Source organism: Medicago sativa, chromosome 6 (genome assembly GCF_051527215.1).
Source record: "Medicago sativa cultivar Bolivia chromosome 6, Bolivia_mono, whole genome shotgun sequence".
In the NCBI taxonomy this organism is placed as follows: Eukaryota; Viridiplantae; Streptophyta; class Magnoliopsida; order Fabales; family Fabaceae; genus Medicago; species Medicago sativa.
In genome coordinates, this window is record NC_140754.1 from 22,714,475 (window position 1) to 22,742,162 (window position 27,688).

The 27,688-nt window shown below is 37.1% G+C and overlaps 2 protein-coding genes across 2 annotated transcripts; both read left to right on the forward strand.

Annotated features, from left to right (window-relative positions):
* Positions 1-435: 435 nt before the first annotated feature.
* LOC146913776 (uncharacterized) lies at positions 436-17,823 on the forward strand. The gene is made up of 5 exons (XM_085716981.1): positions 436-678; positions 789-910; positions 1,001-1,085; positions 1,420-1,522; positions 16,767-17,823. Exons 1-5 carry the CDS (start codon positions 593-595, stop codon positions 16,791-16,793), a joined length of 423 nt encoding a protein of 140 aa, XP_085573107.1. The 5' UTR covers positions 436-592; the 3' UTR covers positions 16,794-17,823.
* Positions 17,824-19,543: 1,720 nt separating this feature from the next.
* LOC146913777 (uncharacterized) lies at positions 19,544-26,506 on the forward strand. Its single transcript, XM_085720985.1, has 6 exons — positions 19,544-20,671; positions 20,780-21,844; positions 22,901-23,250; positions 23,438-24,174; positions 24,291-24,545; positions 26,166-26,506. The coding sequence occupies exons 1-6, from the start codon at positions 19,544-19,546 to the stop codon at positions 26,504-26,506; spliced, it is 3,876 nt and encodes a 1,291-aa protein (XP_085577111.1).
* The last annotated feature ends 1,182 nt before the right edge of the window (positions 26,507-27,688 follow it).

Below are 27,688 nucleotides of genomic sequence, written 5' to 3' on the forward strand. Positions count from 1 at the left end.
CTTCGCTTTTATCTATATATCTAGGGTGTTGCAGTTGTCATCATCTGCACCCCATTTGCTTAAAAAAAATTCCTTTTTAAGTCATATACTATTGAAAAGAATCAATATAAGATGTTTTCTAATTCATGCCTTTTTAAGTCATATTCTTTGTCCATTTTAATTTTTTTTAAATTGGATGCAATTGTAAGACATATACTATTGAAAGGAATCAATATAAGATGTTTTCTAAGTAAACTAATGTATATATTATTGCCAACATAGAGGAATCAATTTATTGACCAAAAAAAAGGTAGGAATCAATTTAATATCATTTAATCAGTTTTTTGTAAACATCCGAAAATATCATTATCAAATAAGGCAAATTTCATGTGTTGCAGATAGAATTTGTCAAATAACGTACTTTTTTTTTTTGTTGACAAATCAAATAACGTACTCAAAGCGTGTGTTTTTTGTATTATTATTATTTATTGGAATCATTGAAAAATTATAATATCTCCTCGAGTCAAGATATGCAATATATAAAAGATATAATGTGTTTTTGTGTTTACGTACATTATTTTGGAATATCAATGAATTTTCAGATGTTATAGGTATGCTGAAAGCTATTGGTGTTGAGAAGTCTTATAGCCGCAATGGATCTCAATCGAAGATGATTCCTATTGAGTTGGATTATGATGGGTACACCATCCTTATATAGTTCAGTATTTAAAATATGTTTAAAAAGTTTTTTTCACATATATTTGTGTAAATAACATTGTATTTTTGTTTTTTAAAAATTGTTGTATTAGGTTACGTTTCAAGGACACCCTGTTTGGTTCTTATGTTGATGAGTTGAATGCCTTTCTTGCATCTGGTGAAACCGATAATGTTGTTGTTGTTGTCCTCTTGACCAAGATCAAGATCTTTCAAGGTATATTTATTTTATGATCATGTAACCATTTCTTTGTTACTGACTTTATAAACATTTGACAAGTTGTTTTTTCTCAATTTATGTATCCAGGTCAGGCGACGATACAAAATACCATTTATGCAACAAAGGTGTTATTCAATCCAACTTTCAATGCTGCTATTCTTTTAAAGAAGAGGTAACATGTTGTGTACATGATTCATATTCATTATGGTGATAGTGGATTTCCAAAATGAGATTGTGAAAATGAAGGGTGTATGTTTAAACTCATGAACATAAAATTCTTATTATGGAAAAATTGCACAAGCTGATTTTTAACCTGTTAAAAATATAGATTCAGATTTCTAATCTTCCCTCAAAAAACAAAAAAAAAAAATTCTAACCTATCACAGAGTATAAAAAAAATCACACCTTTGATTCGTTGAACTGATTTTTAACCTGTTAATACCTTTTATGGTTAATACTTGGTGTTAGCTTATGAGTCCAATTAGGTTTGTTATGCATGTTTGTAGGATGGTTGAGAATGATGATTCTCCGGCACCGGGCACCGTTGAGGAAGACTTTCTCAATTTGACCTCGATGACCACTATGGAAGGCCTTAAGGATTGTGCCGAGGTAATTGAAAAAAAAAATCGTTTTTATATGGTTTTCTTTTTCTGGTGTCAAAAGTATAATAGTAGTATTATTTCATGAAGAATGTTGATCTTTCAAGAAAGTGTTTGTTTTTTTAATTTAGAATGAACGCTTAGCCACTAGGTCAAAATTATAACATAAAAAAAGGGATTTTACCAATAAGCGAAATGTATTTATGTAATTCTTTATATGGTAGCAAGCTTTGGTTGTTGGCAATAAATCTAGAGCTTTGTCTTTCAAAAAAAAAAAGAGAAATGCTAATATCACACTCTCTAACACACTCCTATAACACACACCAATTATAATTCAACACGTCATCCACTAATAACTTGCTACCGGTTTCACCAATTTGTTATTTGTTAATTTTAACTTAAAAAAATAATAGCTTTTCAGCTTCCCGTTCACTTCAACTTACCACCATCATCTCTTCCAAGTTCAAGGATTCATCAAGGACCCGTAAAAAAATTACATCCAAGCCAATCATTTTGGAAAAATTCACTACCCCACTTTTCGAGTTCAGTTTCGACAATCTTTCTTCACATCTTTTCTCTTGTTCTAGTTGAAGGTTAGAGATGAATAAAAATGTGAAAAATTAAACCTCATTAAAAGGTTCCAATTAAATTGAAGAATTCTGATCTGGGTGCTCTTGTTTGCAAATGGGTTTGGGTAAAGTTTGAATATTTTCTTTCAATTTGTTAAGGATTGTAAATGGGTTCTTTGAAATCAACGACGACATCAACAATGCTTAAGAAATCGACCAAAAGAGCTTGGCAGAAACAGAGGAGACATGAGTGCGTCAGAAAAATTGGAAGAAAAGATGGGAAATTGGGACAGCGATGAGCATTGCAGTTTTTGTGTGTGTGAACAGTGCAGATAAATTTCCAGAAGAAAATGTATTTTCTCAACCTGTACAACCGGTTAAAAGGTAACATAATAAAACAAGTAGATGATGTGGCAAATTATAATTGGAGTGTGTTGGAGGAGTGTGTTAAAGGGTGTGACCCTAGCATTCCTCAAAAAAAAATAATCTAGAGCTTTGTAAATAAAAAAAAAACAGACGGTATTCATGGTTCATTCTCATTACCATCATTCACATAACTTGATGACGACAAAGAGTTTATAGATGGTATCACAGAAAATGGTGAGTTAGGTTCGGGCCATCAATTGCGTTGGTTGTTTGTGCATCTCTTAACCACTAACACAATGACGAGCCCTGATATAGTATTGGATGCGACATGGTAGTTACTGTCCGATGGTATCTAATTCGAACGTAGGAAGCGTCTGAAAATTCAGGGTAATGTTTATTGTACTTATTACGAAATCTATGCACCATTTTTGTTTTGTTTACGATCTAATTTTTGCATTTTTTTTCTCTGGCTAAAAAGGCAGAGTTTAGAAAAATGGTTAACATAGTCGTGCTTAAAGTATTGTATGCCTATCTCAATAAATATATTTATCTATTTATGTAGTGATAATAAACAAATACAATATTCTTTCAAAAAAAATAAACAAATACACTATTAAATATTTTTTATTTCATGAGATCAGGTTTATACTGTTGGAACAAAATGTGTTTAACAATGAACCTTAAAGGATTTTGATGATAACAAGGTATTAAAAAATTGTAAATTGGACTAGCTAATATTTGTTCAAGTGTACAGAACCATAATTATAAAGTTACATCATCATTGGTTCTGAATGAGCAAATAAAGAGCTATGGAAACAACAAAAATTTGAAGCTTGGACGCTCCTGAAGGCATCTTGCTACTGAAGAGAAAAAGCGCTCCTGAAGAAATAGCGCTCCTGAAGTAAGCTGCTCCTGAAGAATAGTGCTTCTGAAGACAAGAGGTCCAGAAGCCACATCATCAGAAGCTGCGTCATCAGAAGCTGCAGAAGTCATATCATCAGAAGCTGCATCATCAGAAGCTGCCTCATCAGAAGCCATTTCACCAGAAGCTGAATATCAACTGGATTTGCAAAGAATCAAGAATTGAAGAATCATCAATGCAAAAGCTGTCTATTGGATTCGAAAACACAAACAAAGGATTAGTGGAGTTTGCAACGGTCATTTCAAAGGTGTTTGAAGGCGTGTGTTTGCAATTTGGACGAAAGCGTTGACATTGTACTTTGTACGAATTGTACAACCACGTTCTCCACTACTCTGTTTTGTGTCCGCACTACAGGACAAGAAAACAGCTCCAGAATACGGTTTCGCCTGCATAGATGTTCCTTTGGATAAGGAATGGATTTCAAATTTGTTCTTCATAGGACAACAGCCAAATCAGGCAAAAGATTATTGGTGAAAGATCAAGCTTCAACAACGACTCTTTGGTGTGCTGGCAATTTCACAACGTCTCTCTCACACCTCTATATAAAGGAGTGAAGACTTAGAGAATTGGTAATGCAAGAACGCTGAACGAAAGACTCACAAGATTTTCACAAGTACCAAACCTCTGCTGAAATTGTTCTGCATTCACTTAGAATTTCTGTGTCTCAAAGTCATATCTTAGAAATTCTTAAGTCCATTGAGTCTGTATCTGATTTGTATTGTGAGCACCTCTGATTGTATATCAAGTGTTCAACCTTAAACAATTTTCTGTGTAATTTTGTTTAGTTAGGAAGTCTCTTGCAGTTGTGCTTGAGCAGGAAGTCTCTTGATTGTGTTCTTGAGCAAAGGAAGTCTCTTGCTTGTGTGCTTGAGCATTGGAAGTCTCTTGCTTGTGTGCTTGAGCATTTGTAATCAGATATTACTCATAGTGAAATCTCCTTGGAAGTGCAAGGGGGACTGGACTACTTCCGGATTGTGGAAGGAACCAGTATAATTGCTTTGTGTCGTTCTTCTTCTCTCTCTCTCTGTTTTATTCCGCTGCATTTAGATTCTGATTATCACTTCAGAAGCTGTCTCACTTAGCTTCTGATTAGTGTGTTCAGTTTTTAGGAGAAACGAAGAATTTTTTCAAAAACACAATTCAACCCCCCTTCTTGTGTTTTTCTCACCTTCAATTGGTATCTAGAGCCTTGGTCTGTTGTGTATCACTTAACCGTGCAACAGTCAAAGATCTGAGAAAAACATGACTACTCCCTCTCCTGATGGTGATACTAGCTATAAAAATGTCTCACATGATTATAGTGATAGTAAGAAAACCAGTGTTGGAAAAGTTCCAAAGTTCAATGGAGATGCTGAAGAGTTCTCTTGGTGGAAGACCAATTTTTACAGTTACATCATGAGCCTAGATGAAGAATTGTGGGATATTCTGGAAGACGGCGTTGGTGGTTTAGTCCTTGATGAAGAAGGAGCTGCTGTGGATAGAAAGAAACATACTCCAGAACTGAGGAAACTTTACAAGAAGCATCATATTATCAGAGGAGCTCTTGTCACTGCCATACCCAAAGCAGAATACATGAAGATGAGTGACAAATCCACTGCTAAAGCTATGTTTGCTTCTCTCTGTTCAAATTATGAAGGGAGCAAGAAGGTCAAAGAAGCAAAGGCTCTCCTGCTTGTACATCAGTATGAGTTATTCAAAATGAAGGATGATGAAACTATTGAGGAGATGTACTCAAGGTTTCAAACCTTAGTTTCTGGTCTACAGATTCTAAAGAAGAGCTATGTTGCTTCTGATCATGTAAGCAAGATTCTCAGAAGCTTACCTGCCAGATGGAGACCGAAGGTGACTGCCATTGAGGAAGCTAAAGATTTAAACACTTTAAGTGTCGAAGATCTTGTTAGTTCTCTCAAAGTTCATGAGTTAAGTCTTAATGAACATGAGTCTACTAAGAAGAGTAAATCAATAGCTCTTCCATCCAAAGGCAAGTCATCAAAAGCTCTCAAAGTGGTTGAATCTGAAGAGGAAGAACAGTCAAGTTCAGATTCTGAACCAGATGCTGCAGAAATGGCCATGCTCTCAAACAGACTTCAATATCTGGCCAAGAAGAACAGAAAGTTTCTCTCCAGAAGGGGTAACTCCAGAAGCTCAAGGAAAGAAGATCAGAAGGGATGCTTCAACTGTAAGAAGCCTGGACACTTCATTGCTGAATGCCCTGATCTTCAAAGAGAAAAGTCAAAGGACAAGTCAAAGAGGTCTACATTCAAACCAAGCAAACTCAAGAAGCAGATTAAGCAGAGTTTAATGGCAACCTGGGATGATTTGGGTAGTGAATCTGGATCTGATAAAGAGGAAGCTGATGAAGATGCAAAGGTAGCTGTTGGGTTGGTAGCAACAGCAACTTCAGAAGCTGGGTCAGATTCAGACTCAGAAGATGAAAATGAGGTATATTCCAAAATTCCCAGAGATGAACTTGTTGAGTCACTTAAAGAACTTCTTACACATTTTGAAGTAAGAACCAATGAGTTGAAGGATTTAAAAGAAAAATATGCTGATTTGGTACAACAGCAAAAATCAACTTTATTGGATCTGAAAGCTTCTGAACAAGGACTTAGGGGCTTTGACTTCATGTGTAAAACATATGAAGATCAGCTCAGGTTCTTATGTCAGAAGCTACAAGAAAAGTGTAATGAAAAACCTTTAAGTAACCATGAAATTGCTCTTGAAGATTTTATTATATCTGGCATTGACAGAAGCAGAGTAGCTTCTATGATTTATAGCATTTACAAGAACAATGGCAGAGGAATTGGCTTTCCAGAAGTGAAACTGGAGAAAACCAATCTAAAGTCTTGTTGTGAATGCATCAAGGAAGGTCTGAAAACATTCTTTGTACCAGAAGGGGCTGAGTTGGAAACTGTTGTTCAATCAGAACCTGAAGCTTCTAGTTCTAAGGCTAAGATTACTTCAAAGCCAAAGAACTCTAAGTCAAAGGCTATGATCAAATCTGATTCCAAAACTTCAAAGGTTAGGATCCTGAAAAGATCAGAACCTATTCCTCAGAGTCTGGTGAAACCAAAATCTGGGGTTCTGAAGTCTAAGTTTCAGAAGAAGACAGTTACTGCTTCTGAAGTACCAAAACCTAAGGTGATGGTTAATCAGAAGCAACCCAACTCACAGCACAAGGTACAAGAAGTGAAGAGTAAAGCCTTAAGTACTAACCTTCCAGGACCCATAGAACAATGGGTACCTAAATCTAAAAATGTCAATGATGCAGGTATGTCTAAGAGCAGTGCCAAAGCAAAGATCATGGTACCTAGACAGTGGTTGCTCAAGACACATGACAGGAGACAAGTCCATGTTCCTCAGCCTAACAATGAAAGAGGGAGGAAATGTGAAATTTGGAGGCAACCAGTCAGGCAAGATCATAGGTACAGGAACTATTGGTAACTCCTCTACCTCAATTAATAATGTATGGTTGGTAGATGGTCTTGAACATAACCTTTTGAGCATTAGTCAATTTTGTGATAATGGTTATGATGTGCTTTTTGAAAAACCCAACTGTACAGTAATCAACAAGGAAGACAAATCCATTGTGTTCAAAGGAAAGAGAGTTGACAATGTCTATAAAATCAATTTTTCTGAACTGGCTGATCAGAAGGTGATTTGCCTACTATCAGTGAATGATAAGAAATGGATGTGGCACAGAAGGTTGGGACATGCTAACTGGAGGTTAATCTCTAAGCTTAGTAAGTTACAACTTGTGAAAGGGCTACCAGACATTGACTATCATTCAGATGCACTCTGTGGTGCATGTCAGAGAGGGAAAATTGTGAAATCATCTTTTAAAACAAAAGATATTGTTTCAACCTCAAGACCTTTAGAATTACTCCATATTGATTTGGACCAGTAAGTACTGCATCCTTATATGGAAGCAGATATGGATTAGTCATTGTTGATGATTACAGCAGATGGACTTGGGTGAAATTCATAAAGAGTAAAGATGTTGTGTGTGATGTATTCAGTAGCTTCTGCACTCAAATTCAATCTGAAAAAGAATCAAAAATTTTGAAAGTCAGAAGTGATCATGGTGGAGAATTTGAAAATGAGCCATTTGAAGCTTTTTGTGAAAAACATGGAATTTTCCATGAATTCTCTTCTCCTAGAACACCACAACAAAATGGGGTTGTAGAGAGAAAGAATAGAACTTTACAAGAAATGGCCAGAACCATGATTCATGAAAACAATTTACCAAAACATGTTTGGGCAGAAGCAGTGAATACAGCATGCTATGTTCAAAACAGGATCTATATTAGACCTATTTTGGAGAAAACAGCATATGAACTCTTTAAAGGAAGAAAACCCAATATCTCTTACTTTCATCAATTTGGATGTACATGTTACATTCTGAACAACAAGCTCTACCTAAAGAAATTTGATGCCAAGGCCCAAAGAGGAATCTTTTTAGGTTACTCTGAAAGGTCAAAGGCATACAGGGTGTATAATTCAGAAACACTCTGTGTTGAAGAATCTATGCACGTTAAATTTGATGACAAAGAGCTTGAAGATAAAACTTCAAAGCAAGGTGAAAGTTTTGCAGAGATACAGGTTCCTGAAACTACTCCAGAACCTGATCAGATGGCTGAGTCTGAAAATAGTCCAGAAGCTGAACCCACATCAGAAGCACAAGATGAAGCTGCTTCTGATGAAGCACAAGATGACTCACATCAAGAAGATCCTCCCAGAAACACATTCAAACACAAGTCTTCACATCCTGAAGAGCTAATCATTGGAAACAAAGATAGTCCAAGAAGAACAAGATCACATTTCAGACAAGAAGAGTCAATGATTGGACTAATCTCAATGATTGAACCTACAACAGTTGATGAAGCACTTTCAGATGATGGATGGATCCTAGCTATGCAAGAAGAGTTGAATCAATTTCAAAGAAATGATGTGTGGGATCTGGTACCCAAACCTCAGCACAAGAACATTATTGGAACAAAATGGGTATTCAGAAACAAGCTGAACGAGCAAGGTGAAGTAACAAGAAACAAAGCCAGGCTTGTTGCACAAGGGTATAGTCAACAAGAAGGCATTGATTACACTGAAACGTTTGCTCCAGTTGCAAGATTGGAAGCAATCAGGTTACTTCTTTCCTATGCAGTTAATCATGGCATAATATTATATCAGATGGATGTCAAGAGTGCATTTCTCAATGGTGTCATATAAGAAGAAGTGTATGTTAAGCAACCTCCTGGATTTGAGGATATTAAATATCCTGACCATGTTTTTAAATTGAAGAAATCACTATATGGCTTGAAACAAGCTCCCAGAGCTTGGTATGATAGACTAAGTAATTTCTTAATCAAAAATGATTTTAAGAGAGGACAGGTTGACACTACACTCTTCAGAAGGACCCTTGGGAAAGATATTCTTGTTGTGCAAATATATGTTGATGATATAATATTTGGTTCTACTAATGCATCTCTTTGCAAGGAATTTTCTGAGTTAATGCAGGATGAATTTGAAATGAGCATGATGGGAGAGCTGAAGTTCTTCCTTGGCATTCAAATCAATCAATGCAAAGATGGAGTCTATGTTCATCAATCAAAGTACACAAAGGAGCTTCTGAAGAAGTTCAAACTTGAAGATTGTAAAGTGATGAACACTCCAATGCATCCTACGTGCAACCTGAGCAAAGAAGATGAAGGAACTAAAGTAGATCAGAAGCTGTATAGAGGTATGATTGGTTCTTTGTTATACCTCACTGCATCTAGGCCAAATATTTTATTCAGTGTATGCTTGTGTGCAAGATTCCAATCAGATCCTAGAGAATCTCATATGACTGCTGTCAAGAGAATCTTCAGGTATTTGAAAGGAACGACCAATCTTGGACTCCTTTATAGGAAATCCTTAGATTATAAGCTAATTGGATTCTGTGATGCTGATTATGCTGGTGATAGGATTGAAAGAAAGTCAACCAGTGGCAATTGTCAATTTCTGGGTGATAATCTTATATCCTGGGCTAGCAAAAGACAAACAACTATTGCTATGTCTACAGCAGAAGCAGAATACATTTCAGCTGCAAGTTGTTGTACACAACTACTTTGGATGAAACATCAGTTGGAAGATTATCAGATAACTGCTAACAGTATTCCCATTTATTGTGATAATACTGCTGCTATTTGTTTGTCTAAAAATCCAATTTTGCATTCAAGAGCGAAGCACATTGAAATCAAACACCATTTTATCAGAGATTATGTTCAAAAAGGAATTTTAGATATACAATTCATTGATACTGAAAATCAATGGGCTGATATATTTACTAAGCCTTTAACTGTTGAAAGATTTGATTTTATAAAGAAAAATTTGAACATGCACTTTGTATCTGATTAAATGCTTGCTTGCTCCTGAATAGGATTTTAGGTTCTGAAGTTAGTTCAGAAGCGGTAGTCCATCAGAAGCTCTTTATTGAGGTTCTGAGGAAAACTCGCTTCTGATGATGACGTCAGCATCTGAAGTCCAGAAGCTGGATTTGTTGCTTCTGAATAGTTGAATTAGTGGAAACGTTGGAAGTTACCTTTTAAAAAGTAACTTCTGGCCCACTAACTTGGTAGTTACTCTGTGAACTTCTTACGTGGCCTATATGTGTTGGTGTATAACTAAAAGGGCAATGATGATTTAAAAGCTTTGAAAGTACTTTTCACGCGCCCCCAATTTTGTCATTAATGTTATGTTTGTTTGTCTCTTTTGAATTGCAATCGTTTTACTTTTAACACTTTGACAATTCACACACTACTCACTCACAACAAACACATTTGCTCTCAAACCTCTTGCGAAGTAAGCGCATTCTCTCAACCTTAGAACCCTAAAATCTTCATCTTCTTCAAATCTTCGTAAATCATCAAATGGCATCATCAAGCTCGCAACGAGAAGATTCAGTATCTACTTCACGAATGGTCCCTGAATATGACTACAGAGGAAGAAGCATGAAATTGGAAGAATGGGATTTGCAGGTTCAGATAGAGAATCCAGTGGACTTTGATTCTCTGAATTTTCATAGGTGTTCAATCAGAAGCTACTATGAAGAGCAAGGACTCATGGATTATTTCAAAATGTTGAATGGACCAACATATGAAGCTCTGGTTAGACACTTCTGGGTAAGAGCAAAATTCTACAACAAAGCGGCATCCTTAGCTGAGGAAAGTCAGATGGTGCTAATGTATCCTGAATTAGAAGGGAAAACAAGAGAAGAAATGGGTCTTGCGCCATTTGTGGAAGATGAAATCAGGTCCAGCATCTGTGGTATTCCAATAAGACTTGCACAATGGCACATAGAGTATGTTCTCAAGGCTGCAGCCTCTGGATACTACTCTGGAATTGATCTTTCAGATGCTGCTGAAAAACGCATTTGGAAAAAGCAAGCCAACTTGGTGATATACAATTCTGAGAAGGAGAAGAAATATGCTGAATTGAGCATGGAAACTAAGATGCTTCTGAAGATTCAGAATGAGAACCTGTTTCCAAGTGGTGACTGTGTGAAACCAAATCTAGCTCAGAAGGTCCTTCTCCAGCACTTCATCAAGAAGGAAAAGGTGAATGTGCCCAAATACATGTTCAAGTACTTGGTAGAGTGTTTGAAACAAAGTCAGCTACTGGATAAACCCTTGGTTCCTTATGGAAGACTCCTCTCAGAAATATTCTATCAAGGAGGTATCTTGGACAGTCTCAGTCAATCTCAAGGCTTCACAGATCAGCTACTTGACACAAAAACTGGAAAATTCATTAATGCTCATACTCTCTTGAATATGAAGCTAATCAGTGAAGTCACCAAACTTCAAACTGATTTAAGTGAATCATTTGTTAAGTCTGATCTTATGAAGGACTTTCCACCCATCTGCAAGAAGGATCCCATTGAAGTGCAGATGTACTATATCAAGGAACATTTTGAGGCAACCAATGAGAGAATCAGATTGGAAGATATTCCAGAGGAAATGTATGGTGGTGCTCTGCCACGAGCCAGAGGCAGAAAGTCAAAAAGGAAGATAACTGCAGAGCAATATCTAGAGGTTGAACAACCTGCTAAAAAGGCAAAAGTTGCTACTGACAAGCTCAAAATTGGTAGTTCATCAGTACCTTCTATTGAAGAAGCCATTGAAGACATGGATTCCAGGTTGATCATGGGTGTTGGCATTTCTCTTGATCAACCTGCTATACGAAAGAGGAAGAGGAAGCCAGCCTTGAGGAGGACCAAGGATTTTCCTCATATCACCTCTACAGCTCAAGATGCTTCTGATTTGGAGTTAAAGGAGTTACAAGAGAAGAAGGCAGCAGCTGAAAAAGTCTTGGAAATTGCTGCTGAGCTACAAGAGTCTGTAGTCTCAGAAGCCAAGAAAATGTTGCAGATGACCAGTGAGTTTGCTCAAGAGGATTCTGATCCTGAACCAGAGAAGGTAATTAATATATCATCAGATTCCGCATCCAAATCATTATCAGACTCTGATGATTCTGATGATGATATACCCTTAGCTCAACTGTTTCGAAAACCAGTAAAAAGCCAATCAACATCATCCAAAACCAACGATAAGCCCTCTCAGTCAACTACTTATGAACCAGTTGGTCACATAATTATTGAGAAGTTGGCTGAACTGGCTGAGCAGAGAGAAAGAGTCTTTGATACTATTTTTTCGCCTTCACCCTCAACCTCTTAACATTCAACCTCTCAACATGATTCCTCCAGAAAATGTTGAGTCTACAACAGAAAAGGCCTCTGAAACAACTCCAGAAGCAGCTGCTTCTGAAAATGTTGTTTCAGAAAACCCCCATCAACAAACACCTGAACCACAAAAACCCACAACACCCCCACAATCACCAATAGCCATCATTGACCCCCAACTCAACAATCAAACAACAACTTCACCACAACAACCACCAACTGAAACTGAATTTCAACCTTTACCTGAACACTCTCCAGAACCAACTCCCATGGATGTTGACATCTCTCTAGTCAATGTTCAAGACTCAACCTCCACCACACACATTGATTCTAACCAGCCTTCATCTTCAAACACACAAACACACTTTACCATTCCAGTTCCTAACCCTGTTCAAGATTTGGAAATCAGTGATTCTGATCTTGAAATCCTTGAACAACCACCCTCAAACATCCTGGAATCTGGATATATTAATTCTGAGCTTCTCTCAATCCTGAGTCAGTTGCATAATCTTGTGGATCAACGAAGGACAATTGATCTCACAAGTGCATATGATGACTCCTGGGCATCTCTTCAGAACCGGGCAACTGAGCTAATTGAAAGCATAAGGGTTAAATGCATCAGAGTCAAGCAAGCTTCAGTCAGAAGGCTAATGGAAAATCTGAATCAGAGTCTTAGAGTAAGAAGTTCTACACTGCTCCTGGCAAACCAGCCTTTCTTCTTTGAAACGGATTACTTGACCAGAGAAGCCAGGTTGTGTAAGCTTCTGAAGAAACAGATGGCACAGCAGCAGCAAGAAGCTAGAGAAAGGGAACAAGCTCTTCTTCAGAGGCAACAACAACTTGAAGAACTGTTGAAGAAGAAGATTGAAGAAATGGAAGAGATGAAGAAACAACAACAAACCAACCCTTAGTTGCACACCCTTGTGTTTTTCTTTGTTTGTTGTCTGTTTTAAAATTTCTTAGTCCTTGCTTCTGAAACCATCTTGTCTTATTTCTCTTGCTTCTGAATGCTTACTGATTCTGACTGTTTAGCTGCTTCTGACAATTGATATGCATGTTCATATATTTTGCTCTGACTTATTTAGTTCATTTTCTTTTATACTCTCTCCTGTTTGAGTTTTTCTCATATCTTTTTGTCTTTTATGCTTAAATTTATTTTAATTTTTTTTGATAATGACAAAAGGGGGAGTATATGTGACAAGTATTTAAAGGCTCTGAGCCCCATTAATGGCATTTGAAATTTTTGAAAACCTTCTATCATTTTTTTTACCTTATTGGTATAAGCTATGAACGAACGAAGGAGTATCAAAATTCAAGTAAAATTAATTGAACCATTCTTCTTATCTATAAATTAATTCTTTCAATGATTCAATTTTGTTTTTAAGCTCTGATAATATTATTGTGCGAAAAATGAATTTAATTAACCTGGATAGAACTTAGGGGGAGCTTACAAACCTCATCTTAAAGACTATCAGACTCAGGGGGAGTTTGAGCTTACAAACCTCAGATTCTGAGCTTACAAACCTCAGAACCCCAAAGTCAACTTGTTAATTAGATTAACAACAATTGATCAATTTTAAATACTTTTGTTTGTCATCATCAAAAAGGGGGAGATTGTTGGAACAAAATGTGTTTAACAATGAACCTTAAAGGATTTTGATGATAACAAGGTATTAAAAAATTGTAAATTGGACTAGCTAATATTTGTTCAAGTGTACAGAACCATAATTATAAAGTTACATCATCATTGGTTCTGAATGAGCAAATAAAGAGCTATGGAAACAACAAAAATTTGAAGCTTGGACGCTCCTGAAGGCATCTTGCTACTGAAGAGAAAAAGCGCTCCTGAAGAAATAGCGCTCCTGAAGTAAGCTGCTCCTGAAGAATAGTGCTTCTGAAGACAAGAGGTCCAGAAGCCACATCATCAGAAGCTGCGTCATCAGAAGCTGCAGAAGTCATATCATCAGAAGCTGCATCATCAGAAGCTGCCTCATCAGAAGCCATTTCACCAGAAGCTGAATATCAACTGGATTTGCAAAGAATCAAGAATTGAAGAATCATCAATGCAAAAGCTGTCTATTGGATTCGAAAACACAAACAAAGGATTAGTGGAGTTTGCAACGGTCATTTCAAAGGTGTTTGAAGGCGTGTGTTTGCAATTTGGACGAAAGCGTTGACATTGTACTTTGTACGAATTGTACAACCACGTTCTCCACTACTCTGTTTTGTGTCCGCACTACAGGACAAGAAAACAGCTCCAGAATACGGTTTCGCCTGCATAGATGTTCCTTTGGATAAGGAATGGATTTCAAATTTGTTCTTCATAGGACAACAGCCAAATCAGGCAAAAGATTATTGGTGAAAGATCAAGCTTCAACAACGACTCTTTGGTGTGCTGGCAATTTCACAACGTCTCTCTCACACCTCTATATAAAGGAGTGAAGACTTAGAGAATTGGTAATGCAAGAACGCTGAACGAAAGACTCACAAGATTTTCACAAGTACCAAACCTCTGCTGAAATTGTTCTGCATTCACTTAGAATTTTTGTGTCTCAAAGTCATATCTTAGAAATTCTTAAGTCCATTGAGTCTGTATCTGATTTGTATTGTGAGCACCTCTGATTGTATATCAAGTGTTCAACCTTAAACAATTTTCTGTGTAATTTTGTTTAGTTAGGAAGTCTCTTGCAGTTGTGCTTGAGCAGGAAGTCTCTTGATTGTGTTCTTGAGCAAAGGAAGTCTCTTGCTTGTGTGCTTGAGCATTGGAAGTCTCTTGCTTGTGTGCTTGAGCATTTGTAATCAGATATTACTCATAGTGAAATCTCCTTGGAAGTGCAAGGGGGACTGGACTACTTCCGGATTGTGGAAGGAACCAGTATAATTGCTTTGTGTCGTTCTTCTTCTCTCTCTCTCTGTTTTATTCCGCTGCATTTAGATTCTGATTATCACTTCAGAAGCTGTCTCACTTAGCTTCTGATCAGTGTGTTCAGTTTTTAGGAGAAACGAAGAATTTTTTCAAAAACACAATTCAACCCCCCTTCTTGTGTTTTTCTCACCTTCATATACAACAATATATAGAATAGAAAGAAAGAATTTAAATACGAGTGTATGCACGTAAGAAAACAATAGCTTAAGTAAAACAGAGATAAATTCAAGGCTACCTAACAAAGTAGACACACCAGAGAGCTTTTCACAATTTTTTTTTAGACGGAAAATATTATTCTTCATCGAGAAGGTGTAGGAAACGCCAAACACTCGCGGAAATGAACAGAGGATGAAAACAAGAACCAACAAAGGCAACATTCCTGCACCCAAAAAATCATGAGGCCGAGGTGTACACTAGGTTGCCTTAATCAAAGACCAAACCCAGCAAAGTATCACGATAAACCGTGGTGCTGCCTACACGAGAGTACCCCTGTCTCACAACCTAATGCCCACAAAGATCCTCTAAAAAATCGCAGCTGCACAGCAGCAAAGCTGCACTACAACAGGCCAAAATACCTGCAACTAAAAAATAGAAAAGCCAATCGGGCGCAGCAGCAATTATGCACACACAGAAGCCTCCCAGACAGCGGCTACATCACGTAATAGCAGCGCAAAACTGACACCAACACACCCACAAATAATCCAAACAACATAAGGTTAATGCAGGACCTACTATCAATGCCACAAAACTGTCATATACAGCTTTCCACTATTTGTATCTTGATTAATTTGTTCACATTTTATGTTCTTTAATTGATTAATTTTTCACATTATCTAGATTAGTGAGCATTCATGACATCATTTTGCAGCAGTTCCTATATCTATTTATTTTTGCGTTAAAAAAATAATGGCTTGGGAAATCCTTTATAAATAAGCTTATTTTTTTAGTTTGAGTTAAGCTGAAAGAAGCTTTTTATGATTAAGAATTGAGTTGTAACTTTAATATCATTTTTGTCCGTTGCATTGCATATATTCTCTTACTATCATTTTTAGTTTTTATGACAAAGACAGAAGTGAAAATAGGCATCTTTCTAAACATAATGATATGTTTTTCTTTTAAGAGGTAACATAAAACTTCAAAGTAAAAACATGTCTCCACTGAGATATGCTTTGTTAGTGTTGTCTCCATTGCACTTCTCTTTGCGTACTCCTTTGTTGTTTTTTTTAAGCAACACAAGTCAAATACTGCTTGGAATTCTGGGATGACGAGTTTAGCATCAGGGTGCAAATGACATGGACGAGGCAATTATTTTTATAAAAGTTTCTTAGACAAATAATTTATTTCAAATGGTTCTGAGAAACTACTCATGTTATTGTTGAAGATGTGAAGAAAAACAGTACTTCATTAATAAAAAATAGGGATAAGGGTGATCATTTGAAGACTATTACACATTAAGAAATTCAGCACATTCCAACCTTGATGACAAGGTTGTTTTCGAGGGGTGTGTTTTTTAGGATATAGTAAAGGCTGATTAAAGTAGTTTAAGTAGTTAAGAGGTACTTTTTTTAGGATAGAGTAAAGAACAAACTAAGACTAACTCTACGATACCATTCAGAATTTTCCACATTTTTTGGGCTGATATGTTTAAATATAAAGGATTCTGATATAAAGCTAATATTTTTTCTTTCTTTTCAACGTGCACACAGATGCATGCAAAGGTGTTAATATTAATTTCTTGACTTTACATTTTATATGCAGATCTGCGTATCGGTGACGATGACTTGAAGAACCTGTGTTTGATTGAAATTGAAATGCTGCTTCAGGAAAACGGACGGTCGCTTACTGACTTCAAATATATGCCCAGGCCAAACGCAGTATACATGCCAACTTTCACAAACAAGCTTATCGTTGATGAGCTAAATTACAACAAAGATGAACTGGAAAAGACACACGCTGATATGTTACTGATGCTGACTGATGAACAAAGATATGTGCATGACAAGATCATGGAGTTCATTGGTTTAGACGACGGTGGTTTCTTTTTCTTATATGGTTACGGTGGTACTGGAAAAACCTTTATATGGAAAACATTGTCGGCTGTTGTTAGATCAAAGGGGTTAATTGCATTGAATGTTGCATCCAGCGGTATAAATGCTCTTCTATTACCAGGTGGAAGAACCGCGCACTCGACGCTGACAGTCCCTATTGAGATTAATGATGCATCATCGCTTACGATGGATAAGGATAGTCCTAGGGCAGACCTGGTGCGTGCTGCAAAGTTGATAATTTGGGATGAGGCAGTTGACCAATCAATGCGTGATATCATGTCCAAGAATGATCCCCTAAACGAGTTTAGACCTTTTGGTGGAATGACAGTAGTTTTAGGTGGTGATTTCAGGCAGATATTGCATGTTGTCCAAAAAGGATCGAGGCAGGATATTGTTGATGCATCAATTAATTCATCAAAGATATAGGCTTATTGTAATGTGTGGAGGCTTACTGTTAATATGAGATTGGGTGCATCTTCGGTACCTACAGAGCAGGAAGAAATTGCTAATTTTGGCAAGTGGATACTCTCAATTGGAGACGGCAACGACGCTTCGGATAAAATCAAATAACAATCGACGTTTTTGTAGCCCAAACTATATTTATACACATCCGTAAATAATTTAACGTTTGCATTCACAGACTAGGTGTATACATCTGACATTGACTATTATACAAAAAAATACAAATTTTTTAGTTTTTATGATTAATAAAATACATTATGTCAACAAATAATAATATACAGTACGTCGGCGTATTTTTGCAAAAATATTACATATGCTAAGTTTAACAATGAGTACATTTTATACTACAAATAATTAGTATAAGTATAAATCCAAATACTTTAATCGTTATGTGCAATGTTTAGATATTTCATGCTGGAGTTATTAAGATGTTTTCTAGAGTGAGAAAGTCTGGAGATTTTGGTCACTGTTCTTCGTCAACCTAACCCAACCTAAACCGTCTTCACCATCCTGTTTTCTTTCACCATGACAACCTTTAATACCATGGAAATGTTTAGATTATGATTCTGCACCAACCAAACCCACAATCATCCCACAAAAAACACCTAAAACCTTCGCTCAAGCCGTATCAAACCTTTGTGAGATCCCTTTGTCGCAACTACCACAAGCTGTGGTAAAAGGTGATGAGCTCGCGATTCAGATCCCAAAAGAAGAATACACTTGTGGTATGGAAACTTGCAAACACAAATTGCACGGAAGAGTCATTTGGCCAAAGGGTTCTACCCCTTTAACGGTGGCTGCCTTAAAAGCTAAACTTTCGCAAATCTGGAAGGGTCTTGCTCGCTGGGGGATCACAACACTTGGTAAGGGATTCTTTGAATTCAGTTTTTCATCATTAGAAGATGTTAGAAGGGTTAGATCTATAGCTTCGTGGAATCTAAACCCTGGTTATTTGAAACTATTTCCATGGACAAGAGATTTTAACCATAAGTTACTAAATAACTCATCTGTTCAAGTATGGGTTAGAATCTTTGGATTAGCTCAAGAATACTGGAGGAAAAATATATTATTTTCAATAGTGAGTGGGGTGGGATCTCCAATCTGCACTGATGCTTCTACTGCCAAGCCTATGTTTGAAAGGACTTTTGGTCAATATGCTAGGGTCTTGGTGGATATTGACTTGTCTTTGCCTTTGAGACACAGGTTGTTAGTTGAAAGGAAAGGCTTTGCATTTTATGTGGAGCTGGAATATGAAAATGTCCCTGCTTATTGTTCTTACTGTAAGGTTATAGGTCACCATGTAGACTTTTGCAAGAGATGGTGCCCTGATGAGGAAGCAAAGCAAGACAACGCAACTAAGAAACAACAAAATAGAGCACCAAACAAATCATTTGTTCAGAAAAAAGATGACAGGGCTGAACAGGGTAAAGGTAAAGAGGTGATTGATGTTGAAAAAGAAACTCTCAATGTTGAGGAAATGGCAGGAAAAGAAGGAAACGATGAAGGTAAAGGAACAACTCAAGAGTTAGAAAAAAGCAGTAGCAAAATTACATCACCTGCTGAGTTATTGAAGTCTCAAGATCTGCAGTTGGAGGTGGAATTAAATGCAAACTGGAATCAGAATATTGAAGAGGAAGATCAGGAAGATACCAGCTCTCAAGGTTCATATGTTGATGCAACTCAAGTGCAATCGGATACTATCCCTGAAGGGGAGGAGGAAGAGGTGCAGAATAAAGAGGATTGTAATGTTGAGAATGATGAACAGTTTGAAACCCCACCAACTCCTATCAGGGTGCAGAAAGACATGGAATTCCTAAGGAACTCTTGGGCAGCCTTAGCTGACAATGAAGATGAAGAAGCTGGTTTGTTTGCAGCCTTAGAGTCAGAACCATTAACCAATAACCCCACCATTGATAATGAAAGATTTCAGATGCATATGTCAAAAAGTAAGAAAAAAGCACAAAATAAGCAAACTAGTAGAGAAGCTTACACTACCAGATCAAAGGTCTCTAAACATCCTTCCCAATGAAGTACATCTATTGGAATGCAAGGGGCCTGGCTAACTCCCTATCAAGATTAGCCTTACAGAAACTCATTACACAACACAATCCTGATTTTGTCCTCATTTCAGAACCTTGGATGAATTTTGCTAAATTTCCAAAAAGGTGGCTAGTCAATTTACAACTTAAATTGTTTGCTCAAAATAATAGACCAGGTATGTTGCCTAATATCTGGTGTTTATGTAAATCAAGCCTTAACCCTGTTGTCCTTGCTTCAGCAGCTCAACATGTCTCTTTGACTATTATTGAGGATGATAAAACCTTAGCCTTATCTGCTATTTATGCATCCACCAACTACAGAACTAGAAGACATCTATGGAATTCCCTAAACCTTTTACAATCCCAATACACCTTACCTTGGTGCTTCATAGGTGACTATAATTCAATTATAGGAGCTCATAAGCATAAAGGTTTTTTTAACCCGGCCAGACTCCCTATAGAAGACTTTAAGAACTGGACTGACAATAACAACCTTATCCATCTGCCTACATCTGGTGCTGAATTTACTTGGGCAAATGGTAGGAGAAACAACAGATACACTGAAAGAAGGCTTGATAGAGCCATAATTAACCAACTATGGTTAGATACCTGTCAATCCATATCAGTTACAACCCTCACCAAGCACAAATCAGACCACTATCCTCTTTTGCTTGTTTCACAAGTTAACAACATATCTTTTGCATCCCAGTTCAAATTCCTGAGAATGTGGACAACTCACCCTGATTGTTTAACTATTGTTAGAGACTGTTGGAACTCTACTGTGATTGGTTGCCCCATGTTTGTCTTATCCCAAAAGCTGAAAATGTTGAAAACCAAATTAAAATCATGGAACAAAGAGTGCTTTGGCAATGTTCATGATGTTATCAACACTGCAGAACAAAACCTTCAACTGATTCAAGACCAAATTCACCACATTGGTCACACTGATACTCTTGCAGAACAGGAAAAAGAAGCACACCAAGTTTTGGAACTAGCTCTTAACAGGCAGGAAACTTTTTGGAAAGAAAAAGCAAACCTAAACTGGCATTTATATGGGGATAGGAACACAAAATACTTTCATAGAGTTGCCAAAATCAAATCAGCCATTAAAACCGTCACTAACCTTCAGGACGGTGACCAAATGCTCACAGATCAATCTCACATCACAAATCATATTATTAATTATTATAAAAATATGTTTTCCTCTAACTCTTTTTTGTAGGATCAGGTGCTTGCAGTAGAAGTTATACCACATTTGATCACTGATGACATTAATGCAATTTTAACCAAGCTTCCTTCACTTGAAGAGATCAAAGCATCAGTGTTTGCTCTCAACAAAGATAGTGCCCCAGGCCCTGATGGGTTTGGTGCATTTTTCTATCAGTTTTTTTGGGAGATTGTGAAAGATGACGTCAATAATGCCGTGCTTGAATTCTTTACAACCAGTTGGATTCTTCCTAGCTACAATTCAAACATTATAGCTCTTCTTCCTAAGTCTCCAGATGTTACTTCAATTGACCATTACAGACCAATTGCCATGGCAAACTTCAAATTCAAGGTCATTACAAAAATAATTGCTGACAAGTTAGCTTCTTTAATGCCAAATATCATTTCTGAGGAGCAAAAAGGTTTCATTCAAGACAGAAGCATAAAAGACTGCCTTTGTATAGCTTCTGAAGCAACTAATCTCTTGCACAACAAATCATTTGGTGGTAATCTTGCCTTAAAAATAGACATTTCTAAGACATTTGATACCCTTGAATGGTCCTTTCTTCTTAATGTTCTGAAACAGTTTAGGTTCAATACGGTTTTCTGTAATTGGATACATGTTATTTTGAAGTTTGCTTTTCTTTCAATTTCTATCAATGGCAAAGCTCATGGCTATTTCAATTGTTCTAGGGGTGTTAGACAAGGTGATCCTTTATCACCCCTTCTATTTTGCTTGGCTGAAGATGTGTTGAGTAGAAGCATCTCCAAGTTAGTAGCTAAAGGTAAGCTAGATTTGATCAAAGGCACTAGAAACTTCACAGTTCCATCTCATTCATTCTATGCAGATGATCTTATGATTTTCTGTAAAGGTAAGATATCTGGTCTTCATGCTCTCAAAGATCTCCTTGCTAGATATGCATCTGAATCTGGTCAGATTGTTAGTACAGCTAAGTCAACTATTTACTCAGGATCAATCACTCATGGCAGGCTGGATATCATCAAAAATCTTCTCAATTTTTCCATTGGTACTTTTCCCTTTTCCTATTTGGGAGTTCCTATTTTTAAGGGCAAGCCAAAGGTGAGACATCTACAATCCATTGCAGATAGGATTAAAATGAAACTCTCCAATTGGAAGGCCTCCTGTAACACCCACGACGTGGCTTTCGATATCCCGCCAGTTGGATACGAAAGGTTCCCGCCAGTTGGAACGGGCACTATCCGTAAGGATGACCCCACGTTAATAAGAGGAACCGAATCACATCAGAATGAGAGGGATCCAGAGGCCGTGTAGGTATGGGACTACATGGTTGAAGGAAGGCTTATAAGAATTGTTAGGTACTACCCATATCAACAAGATGCATCTTCTTTTCGGTAGCTCATTCCATAAGAACTCCACAGTTAAGCGTGCTTGACTTGGAGCAATTTTGGGATGGGTGACCTACCGGGAAGTTTCCCGGTAAGCATGTGAGTGAGGACAAAGCATGCTGAAAAGACTCGTGTTGGTTTGTGGGGTTAGTCGGCAATCCTGAAAGCAGTCTGGGATGTTACAAATGGTATCAGAGCAGACCTCTCCTAGTACGGTGTGGTTCGGGGACGAACCAGGCGGAAGCTGGTGGGCATGTAACACCCACGACGTGGCTTTCGATATCCCGCTAGTTGGATACGAAAGGTTCCCGCCAGTTGGAACGGGCACTATCCGTAAGGATGACCCCACGTTAATAAGAGGAACCGAATCACATCAGAATGAGAGGGATCCAGAGGCCGTGTAGGTATGGGACTACATGGTTGAAGGAAGGCTTATAAGAATTGTTAGGTACTACCCATATCAACAAGATGCATCTTCTTTTCGGTAGCTCATTCCATAAGAACTCCACAGTTAAGCGTGCTTGACTTGGAGCAATTTTGGGATGGGTGACCTACCGGGAAGTTTCCCGGTAAGCATGTGAGTGAGGACAAAGCATGCTGAAAAGACTCGTATTGGTTTGTGGGGTTAGTCGGCAATCCTGAAAGCAGTCTGGGATGTTACACCTCCCTTCTCTCAATGGCTGGAAGAGTGCAACTGGTTAGATCTGTCATTCAAGGTATGATGATTTATAGTATCTCTCTTTATTCTTGGCCCTCTTCTTTAATCAAGGAAATTGAGAAACATATCAGGAATTTCATCTGGAGTGGTGATACAGACAAAAGGAAACTGGTTACAGTCTCTTGGAAGAAGCTTTGCAAAAGGAAACTGGTTATAGTCTCTTGGAAGAAGCTTTGCAAACCTTACTCTCAAGGAGGTCTCAATATAAGATCCCTTAAAAATCTGAATCAAGCTTCTAATCTTAAGCGATGCTGGGATTTGTTGTCATCAAATTGTTCTTGGGCTAAAATGTTAAAAGATAGAGTCATCAAAAGAAAAAGTCCAGTTCAACATCACATTTATTCATCAATTTGGAGCAGTGTCAAAGATGAGTACAATGTCATCATGGAGAACTCTGTTTGGTTACTTGGTAATGGAGTAAACATTAATTTTTGGAATGATTGTTGGTGTGGTGAGCCTATTTTTTTTACCTTGAATATTCCCCCCTCCATCAGTCAGAATCTCTCTTCCTCTGTTAGTGATTTTATACATAATGATAGCTGGTTTTTGCCTCCTCAACTTGTTCAAATGTTTCCTTCTCTTAATCAGCTGGTTCATCAAGTTGTCATTCCCCTTAAAGAAGCCTACTCAAGACCAGCTTATTTGGAAACACTCTAAATTTGGGGACCTTCCCCTTAAAGAAGCCTACTCTTTCAAGCTTCAGCAAGCTCAGGAATACAAATGGGCTAAGTTGATTTGGAATGCTGATGTTCCTCCCTCTAAATCCATCTTAGTTTGGAGGCTTATGCATCAAAAGGTTCCTACAGATGAAAATCTGATGCTTAGAGGTTGTCAAATCCTTTCAATCTGTAATTTGTGCCTAAACACTGTAGAATCTTCATTTCATCTATTTTTTGCTTGCCCTTATGCAATCCGAATCTGGTCTTGGTTCGCTACCGCCATTAATTCTGCTCTTCAATTTACTTGTATGGAAGATATGTGGGATATCTGTGACAGGAATTGGTCTTCTCAATGCAAAGTAGTCATTATTGTTGCTCTAGTCAACTTACTCAATACTATTTGGTATGCAAGAAATCAAGCAAGATTTAATGACAAAACCATTACTTGGCAGTCTGCTATTTCTTTGATTACTGCCAGCATCTCTTTGTCAGGTAACAATACTTCCAAAGCTGCTAACAACTCTATCAGAGATTTTTCGATTTTGAAAAATTTCAAGGTCAATATTCATCACCCTAGGGCTCCTATCATCAAAGAAGTTATCCGGAGTCCTCCTCCTCTAAACTGGACAAAGTGCAATACGGATGGTGCTTCCAATGGTAATCCAGGTATGTCATCTTGTGGTGGCATCTTCAGAAATCAAGAGTCTGAATTTTTGTGCTGTTTTTCTGAACCCTTGGGGATTACTACTTCCTATCAGGCTGAGTTGTGTGGTGCTATGAAGGCTATAGAGATTGCTCATCAAAGAAACTGGCTCAATCTTTGGTTGTCTTAGCTTTCAGAAAAGTTAATCAGGTGCCGTGGCCATTAAGGAACCGCTGGAATAATGCTTTACTCCTCATTAGGCAAATGAATTTCACAGTTTCTCATATTTATAGAGAAGGAAACATAGTTGCAGATACCCTTGCTAACTTAGGTCTAACTTTGAACTCACCCCAAATCTGGAATGTTCTCCCTGATTGTATTAGGGAGTCTTTTGGTACGGATAGGTCTGGCTATCCAAATTTCAGATTTGTAACTTTTTATTAGGAGTAAGGTTTGGTCCCCTCCTTGTATATATTCTATTTTTTAATATATATTTTGGGTCGGCTTGCTCTTTGCTGCCACCTTTTTGACAAAAAAAAAGATGATATTTTTTCCATGTCAAATTTAAATTATAACCACACTTATAACTTTAAGATAACATAATATAAAATCTATACATTTGATCAAAAAAATCTTTTATTTCCCGTGCTTGGCACGGGTCACTATATTAGTCTACAATATAAACAAATGAATCCCCCTCTATTCAAAAGTACACTTGCATGAATATTACTTATTCTACAATTAATGCTTCTCTCAAATTTTATTCTAGAAACATGATCAATTTCATTCGTTGTTTTTCGTTTAAATGACTTCGTACTGTTAAGCATATCCGATAGAGAGCAAACTATTCTGTTCCTTTTCTCAATCAATAATAGTTTTAGTCTCATTTTTATCAATTTCTCTGATTGGTAGTTTCGATTATTTTTTTTACCAGGAAACAAGTAGTAATAAATAATGAATTATAATAAATAGAATTAATATGTATGGAATTCAAAAACAAAAAAATGAATTACAAATATTTTGTTAAGAAAGTCTATGGTCCAGTCGTCTAATTTGTCCTCTTTTTGTTAAAAAAAAAAAACACCTATAGCATTATATTTTTTGAAAAAGTTGAATGAAAACTAAAAATAGACTACAATACATTTAGCTATCAATTTGTGGCTCTTTAAACGTCATTTAAATATTTATTTTGAATTTTAAGATGAGTGTGCTAAAAATTGAAACCTTCCAAGTCATATTATTTTATTAGCAAAAAAAGATATTTAATCCTTTGTATATTCATTAATTCGGTATATTAGTCATCTAAACATGGACCAATGTTGCCAGATATGAATATGTAGAGGACTAAAATACAATTTAAATTGGTTTTTTGAAACTAATAAATTTTTTACTTCAAATCCTTTAAACACAAAGTGTCACATCGTATATTCGACCATTTTTTTTCTTCATTTCAGGGATGCTATACGTAGGCCATCATAAGCGAAAATTGTAAACACATACCAGTACTTAGAGCTGTCAAAATGGGTCAAGCCCACCGGGCTGGCCCTTCGGCCCTCTATTTTAGTGTGGGCCGTAAAAAAAATAGTGTATAAATAGTTTTATTAGGTAAGACTGAATTAGTGAGGGGGATAGACATGCATTGGTGTGGTGAGTTGCAGGGCAGCTTAGTGAGGGGGATAGACATGCATCAGTGTGGTGGAAATCGATATGCAGAGTTCGAGATGGTGTTGGTGAGTGAGTTGGGATGTGGTTCGATGATAACATCCGTAGAGTTGTAGGTGACGGCCGGGATACCTTGTTCTGGTACGACAACTGGGTAGGGGACATTCGGTTGCGGTTAAAATACCCACAATTGTTTGATTTGGTGGTTGATAAGGAGAGTAAGGTAGGGGATATGGGGCGGTTGGGATGGGATGGAGAGGGAAGAGCTTGGGTGTGGAGGCGTCGTTTGTTTGCATGGGAGGAGGAGAGTGTGAGGGAGTGTTCTTCCCTTTTATGTAACATTGTTTTGCAGGATATAACGTCCATGACTACTGGAGGTGGCTGGTAGATCATGATCATGGGTATTCGGTGAAAGCATCCTATCACTATATTACTACCACAGGTGCTAGTTCAGACAGGTCTCGGGTTGATGATATTTGGTTTAAGCATATTCCTTCCAAGGTGTCTTTGTTGGTTTGGCGACTAATTCGAAATCGGCTTCCGACTAAAGACAATCTGTTGCAGAGGGGTATTCTTCTTCCAACGGATGGTGCGTGTGCAACTGGTTGTGATGACATTGAATCGACTTTCACTCCTTTTTTTTACATTGTAGTACTTGCAGTCAATTGTGGTCTAATGTGCGGAATTGGTTAGGCATCTATTCGGTGCCATCTGGTGAGCTTCGACATCATTTTATTCAGTTTACCAAGATGGCAGGTATGCCAAGAACTACACATTTATTCTTAACTATAATTTGGTTTGCAACTGTTTGGGTGATATGGAAGGAGAGGAATGATTGTGTCTTCCAAAATACGATATCCAGTCCTTCAATACTCACTGAGAAAGTCAAGCTAAATTCATTCTTATGGCTGAAATCTAAACGGGCGACCTTAGCTTATACTTACCATGATTGGTGGAGACACCAGTTGTCTTGTATGGGTGTGTTTTTATAATTTTGTTTTTTTCCTTTGGTGCACTTTCGGGTACTTTGACTCTGTAAATATGTAAACTTTTCTTTTGGTTTTCTCTTTGTGCACCCTGTGCAAGGGGAAACACCTTTGAGTTATATATATATGTGTGTGTGTGTGTGTGGATATATGCATATATGCATATATATATATATATATATATATATATATATATATATATATACGTGTGTGTGTGTGTGTGTATATGTATCATTTTGATTTGTTAAAAAAAATAGGTAAGACTGAATTATTTTATTATGTAATATTGAATTTTGTTGCCTTCAAGGTTCACTTTGTGAGTTATGATAAATACTCTACTTTTGCATTGATTCTTTTGTGCTATTTATCTTTATGGATGTTGATTTAATAGGCATTTTATATATAATTTAACTAAGTTTACGAAGACATGTGATTTATTTGATATATAATAATTGTTGAGGATTTGATGAGAAAACTCACACCAATAACAACTTGATGTGTGGAGCAAGGGATAATTAAGCAACCAAAATCAAAGTGTATGGAACAATTAACACAAGCCAAAAGTAGAAAACAACAGCGAAAGAAAAGGAAGAGAGAACACAAAGAATTTGTTGACCCAGTTCGGTCCAAATTGACCTAGTCTGGGGGAGAGAGCAGCCCTCCGTTCCACTATATGATGAGTAGCGTTACAAAGAGATGGATTACAAGAATAAGTCTCCCGCCTAATTCTACCCAAATCCCAGCCTCTTCCCGTAACCAAGAGACTCAATCCTAATAGTGTTTCCCAAGGTGAATCAACCTTCAAACCCTAGTTTGTTGCCAAGAGACAAACTCTATAATAATTTATGTAATATGTTTTTATTAAAAAAATATGTGATATGTAGCTTTA